At 42.0% G+C, this 17,036-nt stretch overlaps 1 protein-coding gene across 3 annotated transcripts in view; it reads left to right on the plus strand.

Annotated features, from left to right (window-relative positions):
• Positions 1-17,036, plus strand: part of znf277 (zinc finger protein 277) — a 59,949-nt gene that overhangs the window by 19,874 nt on the left and 23,039 nt on the right. For all 3 annotated transcript variants that reach the window (XM_038780156.1, XM_038780155.1, XM_038780157.1), the window contains exons 5-6: positions 12,271-12,362; positions 14,122-14,232. In XM_038780156.1, coding sequence (XP_038636084.1) covers positions 12,271-12,362; positions 14,122-14,232 — 203 coding nt within the window. The remainder of the gene's footprint in view (positions 1-12,270; positions 12,363-14,121; positions 14,233-17,036) is intronic.

Consider the following 17,036-nt stretch of genomic DNA (forward strand, 5'->3'; position numbering starts at 1 on the left):
CATCTCCACGTAAGGATTTCATAGCATAGCATTTGGAAAGCAGTAGTATAAGCAGCATAGATTTATGAAAGGGATATCATGCTTGACAAATCTACTAGAATTCTTTGAAGATGTAACTAGTAGAGTTGACCAGGGAAAACTGCTGGATGCGTTTATTTAGACTTTTAGAAGGTTTTTGACAAGTTCTCACATAGCGGATTACTATGTAAAGTTAAAGCATGTGGGATTGTGGATAGTGTCTTAAGGTGGCTAGAAAGCTGGATAGCAGACAGAAAGCAAAAAGTTGGAATAAATGTTTTTGTTTTCTGATTGGCAGGCAGTGACGAGTGAGACATCGCAGGGATCTGTGCTAGGACCCCAACTGTTCACATTATATATTAATAATTCAGATGAGGGAACTAAGTGTATTATCTCCAAATTTGCAGATGATAGAAAGTTGGGTGTGAGGGCGAGCTGTGAGGAGGATTCACAGATGCTTCAGTGGGATTTGGACAGGCTGAGTGAATGGGCATATACATGGCAGATGCAATATAATATGGATAAATATGAGGTTATCTGCTTTGGTGGAAAAAATAGGAAGGCAGATCATTATTTGAATGGATGTAAATCGAGAGAGGTGGATACTCAGATCAGACCTTGGTGTCCTCATGGATTGGATTGGATTTGTTTATTGGCACGTGTACCGAGGTGCAGTGAAAAGTCTTTTTCATCAGTCGCTGAAATTAAGCGTGCAGGTACAGCAGGTAGTAAAGAAGGTAAATGGTATATTATAATAATCTTTATTCTTGTCACAAGTAGGCTTACATTAAGACTGCAATGAAGTTACTGTGAAAAGCCCCTAGTCACATTCCAGCATCTGTTCAGGTACACAGAGGGAGAATTCAGAATGTCCAAATTACCTAACAGCACGTCTTTCGGGACTTGTGGGAGAAACCCGAGCACCCGGAGGAAACACACGCAGACACAGGGAGAACATGCAGACTCCGCACAGACAGTGACCCAAGCCGGGAGCCGAACCTGGAACCCTGAGCGGTGAAGCAACAATGCTACCCACTGCTACCGTACCACCGCCGAGAGGATTTGAGTATAGGAAATAGGGATGTTTTACTACAATTGTATAGGGCATTGGTAAGGCACACCTGGAGTATTGTGTGCAGTCCTGGTGTCCGTATCTGAGGAAGGATGTTCTTGCTATGGAGGGAGTGCAGCAAAGGCTGATTCCTGGGATGGCGGGACTGTCATATGAGGAGAGATTAAGTCGTTTGGGATTATATTCATTGGAGTTTAGAAGAGTGAGAGGGGATCTCATAGTAACTTGCAAAATTCTAACCGGATTAGACAGGGTAGATTCAGAAAGAACGTTCCCAATGGTCGGGGAGTCCAGAACTAGGGGTCATAGTTTGAGGATAAGGAGAGAAATTGGGATTGAGGTGAGGAGAAATGTCTTCACCCAGAGAATGGTGAATTTGTGGATTCGCTACCACAAAAAGTAGTTGAGGCCAAAAAATTGAGTAATTTCAAGAAGGAATTAGATACAGCTCTTGGGGCTAAAGGGACATGGGGTGGTTTTGGGGGGGAAGGCAGTATCAGGGTATCAAACTTGATGATCAACCATGAGCATAATGAATGGCAGAATAGGCTTGACGGGCCGAATGGCCTCCACCTGCTTCTATTTTCTATATATGTTTCTATGTACGTTTCAATACATTGTATGTTTTAATATTTCTCCCTTCCTGCTTTATGATTTCACTACCAGTTTATGATCACTTGCCCTGTTGCGCCAACCAGTAAAAATACTTTTTTCACTGTTTACCCTCCCAAAGCCTTTTCAAACTTTGAACTTGTTTTAGATATCCTGTTAACATTCCCTGATACATCGTGTGCAGCCTTGTTTGTCAAGTCTGTCATTGTACCTTTAATTTCTCTCTGGCCATGTTAATCTGATAGCACATTTTTGATGGCTCTTTGAAGCTCCTCACCCAAAACCACAGGCAGTGCTCAAACTCGTATAGATTTATCATTACTGCTTCACTTTATTAGTCACTGCTCTCAACATAAAACCTAGAATCCTGTTTACCTTTTTTTATTTCATGCGCAGTTTGTGTACATACATGTCCGGTTCTCTCTTGTTTCTGGCTTCTTTGACATTTTTGATGGTCACATTATAGTTTGATTCTCTGTTCTTTATCCGGAAACATGTTATTTTGTCTTTATCTGTCCAATCCCCCAAACTGGCTATGTGCTCCTGCATAGACAAATAACTTAATGGAGTCTCGTTGCCAAAGAGATTTCAACGTTTACATTTTTCAAAGTACAAAATGTTTTTCCCAAGAAGGATTAAAAATCATGACCAGCATTAGTTTTTTTTAAAAGCTTTATGTAAAAAAGATGATGCAGACACATGTCTGACAGCAGACAGCATGTCTGAAATTGAGAATGGGCTGTGCAGTGATTCATTGCAGCATCATTCCAAAACAGCTGATTTTTATCAATGTTAATCTGCACCTATAGATTAACAAAGAAGATTACGAAAGAGTAGTTAGTACTTTAATAATTCAATTATATGTTGTAGTTCTTCTGCAAATAACAGGAGTTGAGTGAAATTTCCATTGGCTTCTGCTTCTCTTGTTTTCTTTCGTTCATGCCGAGTTGGCTGGTGTTATTATGTGGTAATACAAATGTTTTTAAGTTGCGAAGTAAAAGATGAAAAGTTCAAGGCAAATCTGTTGTTCAAAGAAGCAACTACTTGGATTTAGATACTGTGGTGTTAGAACATCCTCGTGTTCTGAAGTGCTGTGACAAAACCTGGCGTGATCTAGGATTGTACCCATACTTCCTCGTGAAAATGGGTTTCCTGTCAACAAATAGCTATGAAGGTGCTGAGTCGAAAGCTTTAGTTTCTCTTTTGTATGTTACAAAGGTTGGCTCCAGAACAGAGACTGGTAAAAGCTCGCAACTAAGTCACCTGCATCCCATTTGTACTTCAACTGCTCTTTGGCATGGAATGGGAAAAATGGTTGTTTGTAAAATAAAACCTGGCCTCATTCTTCTTTGATTTCAGAGTACAGGGTAATACTTCTTTACTTTCTAAAGAAGGCCATGATTTACCATAAACACAATTGTTTCTAAAGCTCGCAAGAAATGAAACTGTGCTTCAGTGGAATGTCTGAAAAGTTCTATGCCAATTTGGTTGCACTTATTTTCACCTTTAAAAGCGTGGTCGTAACCAATATTTGATTTTTCTAGCACTCTGTAGGTATTTTGCATCTATAATTCCTTGTTTTTCTGTCTATTGTTTTCCTATACTGGAAGTAGAAGTCACCTGGAAAGTTTTTTGATGATCAGAAATTTGTGTATTACTGATATCTATTGTTATTGCCTTTACTTAATGATGTTGGGTGCTCTGTAGTTGAGCATCATTACTGATTGTTTTGCACTTACAACTTAAGTTTCAAGAACCCAGATGTTACATATGAAGAAGGAAAATTGAAGGTGGGGGAGGGATTGTGAGAGGGGAAACCAGAGAGGAAAGGAACGTTGATTCCAAGTAGCTCATAGTAACTAATCAAAATTGCAGTGATGATCAATAGAATACACTTGGCACCCAGATTCTCCTCATAATCAAATGTAATACAATAACTTTGCAGTCTAGATGTAACTGTTAGTATTAGGTGTAACCCTCCATGTATGCTACCGCTAAACAGTTGTAATCCTATAAGCCATTGCTATCACCCTGCATACGCAGTCACATTCCCCTGCACTGCACAACATGCAGTTAAGCTTCATAATTCCCCCCCGCGCCCCCCCCCCCCCCCCCCCCCCCGCGCCAAACCACGGTGAGCTGCACGGCACAGTGGTTAGCACTGCTGCCTCAAGGCTCCAGGATCCTGTGTTGAATTCCGGCCTCGGGTGACTGTCTGTGTGGAGTTTGCAGTTTCTCCCCGTGTCTGCAAGGGTTTCCTCTGGGTGCTCCAGTTTCCTCCCACAGTCTAAAGATGTGCCAGTTAGGTGGATGTTTTTTTAAATCAAGGGGCAATTTAACATGGCCAATCCACCTACCCTGCACATCTTTGGGTAATGGAAGCGAAACCCATGCAAACATGGAGAGAATGTGCAAACCCCACATGGATAGTGACCCAGGGCCAGGATCGAACCTGGGACCTCGGCGTCGTGAGGCAGCAGTGCTAACCGCTGCACCACCGTGCTGCTCTCCCCCGGTTATGTTGATTTGCCATGCTAAATTGCCCCTTAGGTTAGGTGGGGTTACAGGTGGAGGCGAGGGCTTAATTAGGATGCTCTTTCCAAGGGCCGGTACAGACACGATGGGCCGAATGGCCTCCTTCAGCATTGTAAATTCTATGACCACCAGCGGCGTGTTTGGAGCCAGGGAGATATTTACTTGGATGGGGGGTTGTTGGGTGGATACCCTGCCGCCTTCCCATCCGATTCAGTCTGGGATGCGAAGGCTGAGAAGCTTTCCTACCCAAATGCAATTAATGTCCACTTTAGGGCCTCATTCCACTGCCACTGATATGCCTGCAGCCTCACGTGAGGCATTTCTCAATCAAAGGCACAGTGTCTGATTAAGAAATCCAGCATTCAGAAGAGGTAGTCTTGCTGAAAGCCACTCCGAACCTATTTTTTTCCTCCCCAACCCACTTTTGACCTTCTTCGCATCACCCCCATCTCACTCTCATTCACCTGTGGCTTAGGTCCCTCAACGATTATAGTCCTCAGCCTGGGATCTTCACCAGCAGCAACCGCAGCTACCGGCAGTGGAGAGCTGACGGCCTCCGATTGGCTGCAGCTCTCAGTGGACAGTATTTCTGCCTACGGGGTCCTGAAGCTGACCAGGTTAGTGCCTGACGGTCACTTCGTTCCATTTGTTATTCCCCAACATAGGTGATGCGGGATTCACCTTGATTTTACAACCAACAGGCGAGACCCCCATTCTACACCATATCTCCGTGGGCTCTAGATTGGCCTGAGATTCTGTGTAAAGGGTCAATTTTGAACTCTGAGCCTAATTCAGATGTTGGTCTGTACTTGGGCTTGTTAGCTGCTCACCAGAAGTTAGCCTGGACCAAACCAAGAGATTGCAGAGTGGCAGAGTTGTTTGGAGTATTTCTCACAGAGTACATCATCCTCAGCCCAACGCAGAACCATCACTTCTAAAGCCTGAATTCCACAAAGAAGAGTTTTTATAGATTAATTCAAATGCAGCACCGGAGGCAATTTGGCCCCCTCCCCAGTGTTTATGCCTGTCTGGCACTTTCTCCTGTGACCTCAGTTTCACACTGAATTCTTTTATTTTCCTCCTTCAAATGCTTATCCCATTTCCTTTTAAATGATCTATTTAGACATTAATAGCCACGTTTGGCAAAGCAGCACATGGTCTAATCTCTCTGCAGAAGCAGAATTTATAATCTCTCTCAAAAGAAAAATGTTAAAGAAAATAAAATATGAGGTGTGTGTGTGTGAAAAGAATAGATTAATGGAATTAATTGAGCAGGTCTTTCAGAGAGGCTGCACAAAAGCAATGGACCAAATTGCATTTGGTGCTGAAAAATTATAAATTGCCACTTGAAGCGGTGGCTCTGTGGTAAAACTGTTGTCACTGGTGAGTCAGAAGGCAGTGGTTTCATGCCCTGCTACTGGGTTAAACATCCAATCTAGGTTAAGTAATCAGGGAGTACTAAACTCTTGGACATGCAGTCTCTTGGATGAGCAGTTCAACTGAGGCCTGGACTCCCTGCTCTGATGAAAATAACTTATCCTGTAGCACTTTAGGACGGAAGTAGTAATTTCTCTGGTGCAATTTATCTCATTGCTTGTGGTATCTTGCTCTGCACAAATCGGTTGTTAAATTTTCCAAAGAACAGTAATAATTAATTTAATTGATTGACTGCAGAGCACTTGGGAATACTAAGAATTTGAAAGATGCTCTGCAAATGTAAGTTCCCTTTCATTTGGCAGCACGGTTGCACAGCGGTTAGCACAGTGCAAGGGTCCCAGGTTCGATTCCCGGCTTGGGTCACTGTCTGTGAGAAGTCTGCACGTTCTCCCTGTGTCTGTGAGTTTCCTCCGGGTGCTCCGGTTTCCACCCACAAGTCCAGAAAGACGTGCTGTTAGGTGATTTGGACATTCTGAATTCTCCCTCTGTGTACCCGAACAGGCACCGGAATGTGGCGACGAGGGGATTTTCACAGTAACTTCATTGCAGTGTTAATGTAAGCCTACTTGTGACAAAAAATGCAACTCTTGACCTCCTACAATTATTCTTCTAGAAATTATTTAGATACTTTCTGTGGATATGTAAAAGCATTTTGTGGCAAAAACAGAGCAAGTACTCACCTATAGGATTGGTTTCAGACATTGAAACCACTCCAACAACCCACCAAAAAAAGAAAATTCTGCAGTAAAAATAATTTCAGAATGTAACTAATACGTAAGAAATCTGATTATTGAAATAGGCCCACTGCATTATTACTCTGTAATGACTCAAATCAAGCTATGTTTAGAAATGTGGACCAGATCCAGAAGTGACATGGCGTACCCTGATTTCACAATAAAAATTCTATTCTGATAAGTAGCACAGATGTAAATAATTATAGTTTAAACCATACTGGCAGAAAATGAACCATCTTTTAAATATAAACAGCATCTCAATGAAACCTTTTAAATGAAAACTAATAATTAATAATTTACATTTCTGTAAAAGTGTATTATAATAATTCACAAAGTACAGATTTCTCAGCGCAACTTGTTCTGGTCTGGCCTGGAATAACAGGAATTTCCTGTTTATCCATTAGTTTCTGGACTGAACCCTGTGGCCTGATTTCGAAATTGCTTCAGTAAATGTTGAAAGATAATGGAGATATAAAAGCATAACTCACAAAGCACGAGTTTTACATTATATTCCTCGAACTTTTAAAATATATAATGAAGAACAAAAAAAAACAAGATTTCATTTGTATAACGCCTTGTCACTACCTCAGAGTGCCTCAAAACACTGTACAAACTGTGAATTACTTGATGTGCAGTAGCTTATTGTTATGCAGGTTAACATTGCTGCCTGTGTACAAATAATAAAATTGAGCAACCAGCAAATAACTGCCCACGGTATTTGTTTTTGGTGGGAGGATTTTTGGTCAGAACATAGAATTTCCCTAATTCTTCTTCAATAGTATCCTGAGTTGTTTTTGTCCATCCAAGAAAGCAGACTAGATCTTAATAGAATCCCTATGGTGCAGAAGGAGGCCATTCGGCCCATCGAGTGCACCGACCCTCTGACAGAGCACCTACCCTGGGCCCAATCCCCCGCTCTATCCCTGTAAACCCACCTAACCTACACATCTTTGTCTACGAGGCAATTTGCATGGCCAACCCACCTAACTACACCTTTGGACCCTGGGAAGAAACCGGAGCACCTGGAGGAAACCCACACAGACACGGGGAAAAGGCGCAAGCTCCTCACAGGTAGTCACCCCAGGCCGGAATCGAACCCGGGTGCCTGGTGCTGTAGTGCAGCAGTGCTAACTACTGTGCCACTTCATTTTGTGTCTCATCCATAGCCACGTCAGATATTGCAGCACACTCCAAGTACTGCACTAGCTGACAGTGTAAAATCGATACTCGAGGACAGTGAGGCTTGTATCTATCACCTTCTGACTTATATCAAGGTAAGCTGACATTGGCAACATGAATTACCATGTTCACTAAACAATGGTATACTTGAACTTGCAAACAAGAATATCACACCATGCTAAGATACTTGCATAATTACTTTCCATCAGATAATTCATTGACCCATGCTTCCAGTTGAGGCCACAGATGAATGAAGTACAAAATGGAGAATCACAGTAATGTTGTAGCACTGTTTCTGACCTGTGCGCCTTTTGCATATAGGATTAATGAATTTATTGTTTTTCATGGCATTGCACATTTTTAGCATGAAAAGTTTGAGCTAGTCTGATAATTTATTGTTAGTAAACCCTTCATGTACCCTACAATGTTGCTGCATAAATCCTGCATTAACATGTACCAGGGATATCGTACCTTATTTTAATAAATGAGTCAAGCCATGCTGCTTTTGCATGATGCTAGCAGATATTCATCATAAATGAATATTCAATATCTGAGGGACATGGCTTACAATTCTCCATTCTGTGCTTCCTTCATCTGTGGCCCCCAACTGGAAGTATATGTTGTTGAATGTATCTGCTTGGAAGTTTATTTTGCAAGTATCTTAGCACTGTGAGACATTTCTTTGCAACTTCAGAAATATTTTTGCTTAGTGAAAATAGGAATTAATGTTACCAAATGTCAGCTTCCATCCTTGGTTTCAAACTGGCTTGGTTTTCCAATGCCAGATCTGACTTGTCCATATCAAACAATACCCTCACTCTATTCACACTCTGGCCATATCCTCCTCCTCAGATCATTTTGGAGGGTAAAGAAAAGCTAAGACATTTCAACAAATGTCTCCATAGTCCCTTTCCCTGCCTCTGTCACGCCAAGGTCAAGTAGGGGAACATCTGTACTTTTTCATCTCATTGCAACTATTCACAGAGGTCATTCAGCCATCACAACCTCATCCTTGTCCCCCAACCTCCTGTTATTCTACCTTACTCTCTACATCTCCTCCCTTTAGCAGCTTATCCACTCTGATGCACCTCCTGTCGCTTTGATACCCTCACGACCTAACACCTCACAACACTAGTGTATTTCTTTAATTCAACAGTGCTATCAAGTGACACTTGCTTAGCATTAACCTTTACTGGCACTCAGTGTGGGTTCTGTCGGGGCCACTCCGCTTCTGACCTCATTACAGCTTTGGTTTAAACATGGATAGAAGAGCTGAGTTCCAGAGGTGAGGTGAGAGTGACTGCCCTTGACATCAGGGCAGCATTTGACCGAGTGTGGCATCAAGGAGCCCTAGCAAAACTGGAGTCAATGGGAATCAAGAGGAAAATGCTCCACTGGTTAGTGTCATACATGGCACAATGGAAGATGGTTGTGGTTGTTGGAGATCAGTCATCTCAATTACAGGACATTACTGCAAGACTTCCTCAGAATAATATCCTAGGCCTAACAACCTTCGGCTGCTTCATCAATTCCCATCCTTCCATCATAAGGTCAGAAGTGGATGTTCACTGGTGATTGCACCATTGGCAACTCGGATACTGAAACAGTCCATGTCCAACTGCAGAAATGTTAAGGTTTGACGTGACAAGTAGCACTCTCACCACACAAGTGGCAGGCAATGACCATCTCCAACAAGAGAGACTCTTAACCATTTGCCCCTTGAAATTCAATGGCATTATCATCTCTATATCCCCACTGTCAACATTCAGGGGTTTACCATTGACCAAAAACTGAACTGAACTAACCATGGAAATACTATGGCTACCGGAGCAGGTCAGAGGCTAGGAATCCTGCAGTGAGTAATTTGCCTCCTGATTCCCAAAGTGTGTCTCCAATCTACAAGACGCAAGTTAGGTGTGTGATTGAATACTCTCCACTTGCCTGGATGAGTGCAGTCCAACAACATTCGAGAAGCTTGACACCATCCTGGACAAAGCAGCCTGTTTGGTTGGCATGCCATCCACAAACATTCACTCCACCACCGAGGCACAGAAGCAGTAATGTGTACCACCTACAAAATGCACTGCAGGAACTCGCCAAGGCTCCTTGGACAACACCTTCCAAATCTGTGACCACTACCATCTAGGAGGACAATGGCACTAGACACATCGGAATACCACCACCTGGAAGTTCACCTCCAAGTCACACACCATCCTGACATAAAATTATGACACCATTCATTCACTGTTGCTGGGTCACATCCTGGACTACCCTCCCTTATATAACACTGAGGGAGGACCTACAACACATGGACTGTAGCGCTTCAAAACGACCACCACCTTCTCAAGGACAATTAGGGATGGACAATAATGCTGGCCTTGCCAGCGAAGCCCACACCCCTTGAGTGTATTTTTTTTTCAATTGCTTTTGGGCATAATTTATCTCCCTTTCATCAGTCTTCTCACAATCCTCCTCCTCAAAGTACTTCCTGAACCTTGCCATTCTCTCCAACTTCAGGAAGGATGTCAAGACCCAAAAAGATTCACCAACTTCCGCGATAAAGTCAATTGTGGTCTCTTTTCACCAGAAAAGAAGATAATTAAGATGCAATCTGACAGAAGTTGTGAAAACTATGAAGGGTTTTAATAAGATAAAAAATGAGGTTACGGTTTTTATTTAAATGCGACAGGACATTCAAAACTTTATTGAACCAGTGAATGAAGCTGAATCCATATTACCTTTCAGAAGAAGTAAATACATATCTGAAAAAGAATAATTGTAAAAGGCTAGAAAGAGAAGCTAGGAAAATAGATAACTGAAAACTCTTTCAGAGAGCCAGGGTGAGCACAATTATCCAAATGTCCTTCTCTATTGTATGCTGATCTCAAAACTCACTCCCTGAGAAGATTCTGGAATATGTTGTCACCAACCAACTCCATGATTATCTCTCCCATAATTCTGTTTGAAACTCAAGTCTGGTTTTCATCCTGTCTTTGGCATTGAGCAAATACAGCACTAACCAACGATATCCTTTTTTGTGATAGTGGCTGTCCTTCTTAGTCCTTTCCAAAGCATTCAACCACTTAAACCTCTTATGCTGCTTCTCCTTCGTGGGCAGTCTCCACAGAATCATTGTTGCCTACTTTCATTGTCCCTTATCCAATATAACAAGTATTTCTCCAGTAATGCCTTTTTTTCACAGTCCCACTTGAACATTTCAACCAGCTATAAATGGTCAAACAATGCACGACAGTTAACTGTCGGTCACCATTAACTAGTGCATTCTCCATGGCAATGTCTTGACCAATCAAAGTTCATTTGCCAACCAGTCAGCACTCTCTTCTTGTTCAGTATAAAGTTGTTGTTCCCCCGCTATTGGTATTCTTGCAATTGTCCTGATGAATACAAGATGGAAAGCTTTGACAAAAATGTCTTTTTTCGACAAGACTCCAGTTCGGTACAACCAGTGAACTATTTCATTAACCCTCTCCTTTTTTGTTTAAATGTTGCCCCTCTGTGACCTTTACCACAGGCATGTAATCAGTTTCTATATGTCTTGCTATTCACCACCATCCTCAACAACTTCATGACCAACCGTGTTGGCGACTGTCCAGCATCAAGTTACTGTTCAACCAGGGTACCTTGGAGTTGAACATCTGGAAAATCAAACCCATTTTATTTGACTTCTGCTGGAATCTGCACACCTTTTGCCACTGATTGTGTCCTTTCTCTCGCTGCCCACTGAATTACCTGTTCGGACTTTCTATGCTCCTCAAACCTGAACTGAATTTGAAAAGTAACTTTCTGTCCATCACCAAGGATCTTTTTTTTATTTCTATCTGCAGTATTATTCGCTCCCGCTTTTGCACCACTTTGCTATAATTGAAACCATTGTCCTCATTTTATGTATCTTCATGCAGATCTATCACACTCCTCCTCTATGACCACCGCACTGTTGTCAGAGCATCAAATTCAAAAAAGCTTCATCCTCATTTAAAAGTCTTCCCCTGGGCCTTTCCCATCTTAACTCTTCAAACTCCACCAGTCCAATTTTTCATCCTTAATCCTTTGATTCTGACCTCCTGTCTTCCACCACTCATTGGTGTTGCAGCCTTAGTGATCTTAAACTTTGATCTTGATCATTGGAGTTCATCAGGTTCATCACTGATGAAGGAGCTACGCTCCGAAAGCTAGTGATTCCAAATAAACCTGTTGGACTTTAACCTGGTGTTATAAGACCTCTTACTGTGCCCAGCCCAGTCCAACGCTGGCATTGCCACATCACTTCTCTCAACCTGTAGGGGCCTCCTCAAAAACTATCCTTTTGAGCATAATTTCTCCTAATTCTTTTTCTACTGTTTGGTATGTGCTTCTCATCTTTGAATCACCGCAGGACATTTTATCTCTTAAAGATATGTTTGGAATTCAATTTGTCGTGTTGTATTTACTTGTATGAATTAGCTCTTTTTCTCTCACGAATATCGATTATTCATTGTTTCTATGAGTATTCTTTACATTAAATGGTCTGCAAGAACACGAATTTGATTAAAATTTAATATGCTTATCATCCAGTCAGTGATAACTTCACAGATTGCTTGTCTTGTGTATTTCTTGCCTCATTGTTCTCTACGATAAATATAACATGGTCAGCATGAGTTCTCTGACTCGCTTCCTCTTTTACAGGAAGAGGTTTTGGAGCAGCAGCAACAGGAAAGGAATGACAGCAGTTTTGCTCGTGTCTGTGTGTTTTGTAATGAAGAATTTGCAGGAAACAGGTCTGTATTTTCTGAAGCAGCTGTGCTTTTTTAACCATGGGAATATTCAAGCGACCTTTGTGAAATCTTTCAGTTGCTTTTTTAAAATAGTTAACTTTTCTTTTCCTCCCAAACCTAGGCCTTTTCTGAGACTGAAATTCCAGAATGTTTAACTGGTTGCCACTTGTGACCCAGGAAAGCCTGTTCCATTGTTGTACAGCATTGTACCATATTCCACTAATTACTGGGAGAATGCTAAAACGCAATATATTTAGAAACATGCAGAGAAACATACATAGAAAACAGAAGCAGAAGGAGGCCATTCGGCCCTTCAAGCCTGCCCCGTCATTCATTATGGTCATGGTGGATCATCAAGGTTAATACCCTGATTCTACCTTTCTGAAAAAAATGAAATGAAAATCGCTTATTGTCACGAGTAGGCGTCAATTAAGTTACTGTGAAAAGCCCCTAGTCGCCACATTCCGGCGCCTGTCCGGGGAGGCTGGTACGGGACTCGAACCGTGCTGTTGGTCTGCTTTAAAAGCCAGCAATTTAGCTGAGTGAGCTAAACCAGCCCCCCAACCATAGCTCTATCCTTTAGCCCCAAGAGCTATATCTAATTCCTTCTTGAAACTACACAACGCTTTGGCCTTTTTTTTTCTCCACATGTTTATCATTATTATACTGGGGGGGCTGGTTAGCTCAGTCGGGTAATTGGCAATGTCTGGTTCACAGTAATGCCAACAGAATAGGCTAAAATCCCATTCTGGCTGAGGTCAACTTGGTACCTGCCTCCCTGCCCTGCACCTGGGTGTAGAAGACCATGGCAAGTCACCACTAACAAAAGCTACCAAGAAAATAACTCCAGTTGAAACATCAACAGACAAAAAGGCAAAGAACTCTGCACATGACTAACTTAATTAGTAACTTATCATGTACATATGATTTTCTTTCCCCTCCATGACAAATTTGGGGCAGACATAAATCGCTTTCCGCGATCCGTGGCCTTTGCTCACGTTATTCTCTCTCTCTTTGCAGCAAAGCCTTTTGGTGATGTCCTCAGAGAGGGCAGACCTTCCGGGGTGGCACAGTGGTTTGCACTGCTGCTTCACAGCACCAGGGACCCAGGTTCAGTTTTGTCCTCGGGTGACTGCGTGGAGTTTGCACGTTCTCTCCGTGTCTACGTGAGTTTCCTCCGGGTGCTCCGGCTTCCTCCCACAGTCCAAAGATCTACAGGTTAGGTGGATTGGTCATATTAAATTGCCCCTTGGTGTCCAAAAGCTAGGTGGGATTATGGGGATAGGGCCGGGGCGTGGGCTAGGTAGGGTAATCTTTCCAAGGATCGGTGCAGACTCGATGGGCTGAATGTCCTCTATCTGCGCTGGAGAGATTCCATGATTCAATATTGGGGTCTTCAAATGAAAATTTCAGTGAAAAGGATTTTAAAAGTTCACAAGATGATTCTATTCAATTGTACTACCGTGTAATATGGTTTCTTTTTTGTTTAACTTGATTAAAACCATTTTCTGGAAATGAGGAATTTTTTGCAAAAAAGGGTTTGTGAATGAAATTTATTTCATGAAGCTTTTTAAGTTATTTGATGTCCAAGCTGAAAAAGGGTTTAAATTTTTGCAACTTTTTGTTAATTTTAGAAATTAACTCTTCCAGAAGTACAAAAATAGTAACTTATATTAGTGCAACTTTATCATAAAAGTGATGATGAAAATAAGAACTTGAATGAAAAATATTGATTTCAATTTTATTATAAATACATGTTCAGGGCTATTCTCTTCAACCATATGGCTAAAGATCATTCTTTCAACGTGGGCCTACCTGACAATATTGTGTACTGCAATGAATTCCTGGATTTGGTCCAGAAGAAAATGGATAAGTATGCATGTTTTAAACTTTATGGATAGAGATGTAAAAGCAAAGATGGAGCTCCATTCAACATTGTTTTAGGATACAGATGGGCTTTGAGTGATTTAAAACATTGCAAGCATGTACACCGAAGCCACTGTTCACCCAAAATAGCCATTTTCTTCCATCCTATTTGCATAGATTTATTATTTATGACAACAGTAATTTGTGAGAGAAGCAAATTTATTTTTGTCTGCCTGTGACAGCTTGATGTTCCAGCAACCAATCGAATGTCCCTTTTTCTCTAGTTTTGAAGCACGTTTCCACAAACATATGTTCTAAACCTTCCAGTGGAAATATGCACTCTTTCTCTCTCCCACTAACAGCGTAGCCTGACCTCTCTGTGACCAGAACTAGAGGAAATTTGACAATATTAATAAATCCTAGCGATCGAAACATGCACTGGTCACAAGTTACCAGTGCATAGATTTGTTCAGCCTTTCTCGATCACCCTTGAAAATTTAGTAAAGGTGGTGGCCTACAATTTAATTTGTCTGGAAATCAGTGGATTAGTAAACTGACTTGCTGGCATTAGTGCAGTTTGTTGTCTTAACTTTCAAGCCATTTCATGCTCTCCAGAATTGAACGAGTGTTAATCTAGGTGATGCCGGTATTGTTGCTAGCACACCTAACAGCTGGTAAGGAGTAAGGACATTGCTGACTCAACAGTACTCCTCTATTGGGCAGCACGGTAGCACAGTGGTTAGCAAAGTTACTTCACAGCTCCATGGTCCCAGGTTCGATTCCCGGCTTAGGTCACTGTCTGTGCAGAGTCTGCACTTTCTCCCCTTGACTGCGTGGGTTTCTTCTGGTTCCACCCACAGTCCAAAGATGTGCAGGTTAGGTGGATTGGCCATGCTAAATTCCCCTTAGTGTCCACAAAAGGTGGGATGGAGTTACGGGGATAGGGTGAAGGCTTGGGCTTAAGTGGGGTGCTTTTTCCAAGTGCAGGTGCAGACTCGATGGGCCAAATGCCTCCTGCACTATAAATTCTATGATTCTATGATTTGATTTTATCTAAACACCAGCTACATTGCTTTAGAAAGGCAGCTTGCCAGCACCTTCTGATGGGCAATAAATGCTGGCCTTGCCAACAATGCCCACATCCCATGAATGAATACATTTTTAGGAAATGTTTCACCAACTTATATTATTTTGCAAACTGTCCTTTTCAAAATATTTTTTACAATATCTTCTAGGTTGCTTCAATAATTTACGCCTTAGAAAATAAAGCCATACTGGCGCACATAAAATTGAGGGCCTGGAATTCCAAGGTTTTTTGGGCTCAGAATTAGTGACTTTGAGGTGAACACTGGATATACCAGAGTTAATACCCACTCGAGAATACATGTTAAATTTCAGCAGAATTGTCTGTTGGCAGAGGATGTGACCAGCCTACAGTCGTCCTTGTGTACAAATGAGGGCAAAAGCAGCTTTTTCTAAAATTACTGCATTTACAGCAGAATTGTAACGGATTACATTTAGACCTATGGCTAAGGATCACTTGTCAAATCAGGTAATGGTTGAGCTCACAGGCTACAAATAAATGTCCACAAACGTTTTGAATCATCGGGTTTGACTGAAACAATTAGAAAATCTCTTCTCAGCTATGCTAGAAAAGATTTTTCAAGCTGCCTTTCAGCCAGTATTGTTAGAGAAATCTTTCCTTCCCAGCTTTCTGACATGAAACCTTCCCATGGGACTCTCAATGGGTATGAATAGAGACAGAACAAGAGCAGTAAGAAGAGGAAATGGTTTAGATTCACTGATAAAGCTGCACAACCAAAGAAAATTTAAACCAGTGTTACAGTCCCAGTAGAGTCTACCCACAACACTGCTCCCTTGATGGTGTCCCTTTCAAGAGGCCTGCTTAAGACGGCATAGATGTAAATATGTTTCTATTGCAAACTGGCCTCCAAACATCCTTTCAAAAGCAAAGAAAAAAAAAGAATAAACTTAGTTTGGAGCACCAGATTTAATATATTATATTGGTGGTTATACTGTGTATGCACATTTACGGATGACACTTTTTATTTTTACCATTGTTTCTACCCCGACTATCTCATTGGTTTCAAAGTCTTTTTCTTGGATGGTAGGGTGCAGGTGCCTCTGGTTCAATGATCCTTACCATCTGCCTCCGGCCATACAATGTGAGCCTCAGCATTTTCATATGAGTTTGATGGTCATCCATCATCTTTTGGCTTTATGGAGGACCCAGCGATCTGTGCCTGCATCTGTAAAGTCAGCTGCTGACTCCTCTGGAGCCTCCAGTATCCACTGCTGGATCCCAGTTTCGCATCTGACTGAGCCAAATGACCACCTTCTGTGCCTTCCTATCTTTCATTCCACACTCTTGTGCCACACCCAATGAAGAACTTTGATCAGAACTATAATAATCTTTATTAGTGTCGCAAGGAGGCTTAAACACTGTAATGAAGTTACTGTGAAAATCCCCTAGTCGCCACATTCCGGTTGCTGTTCGGGTATACTGAGGGAGAATTCAGAATGTCCAATTTGCCTAACAAGCACGTCTTTCAGGATTTGTGGGAGGAAACCGGAAACCCACGCAGACACGGGGAGAACGTGCAGACTCCACAGAGACAGTGACCCAAGCCGGGAATTGAACCTGGGACCCTGACACGGTGAAGCAACAGTGCTAACCACTGTGCTACCATGTCGCCCACCAACATTCCTCAAGTGGATTTCTTTGGTGAATCAAATTGAGAGGGTGGATTTTTGAATGAGTGGGGATGTGATTGGTGACAGAGATGCCTT

Source organism: Scyliorhinus canicula, chromosome 20, assembly GCF_902713615.1.
Source record: "Scyliorhinus canicula chromosome 20, sScyCan1.1, whole genome shotgun sequence".
Lineage (NCBI taxonomy): Eukaryota > Metazoa > Chordata > Chondrichthyes > Carcharhiniformes > Scyliorhinidae > Scyliorhinus > Scyliorhinus canicula.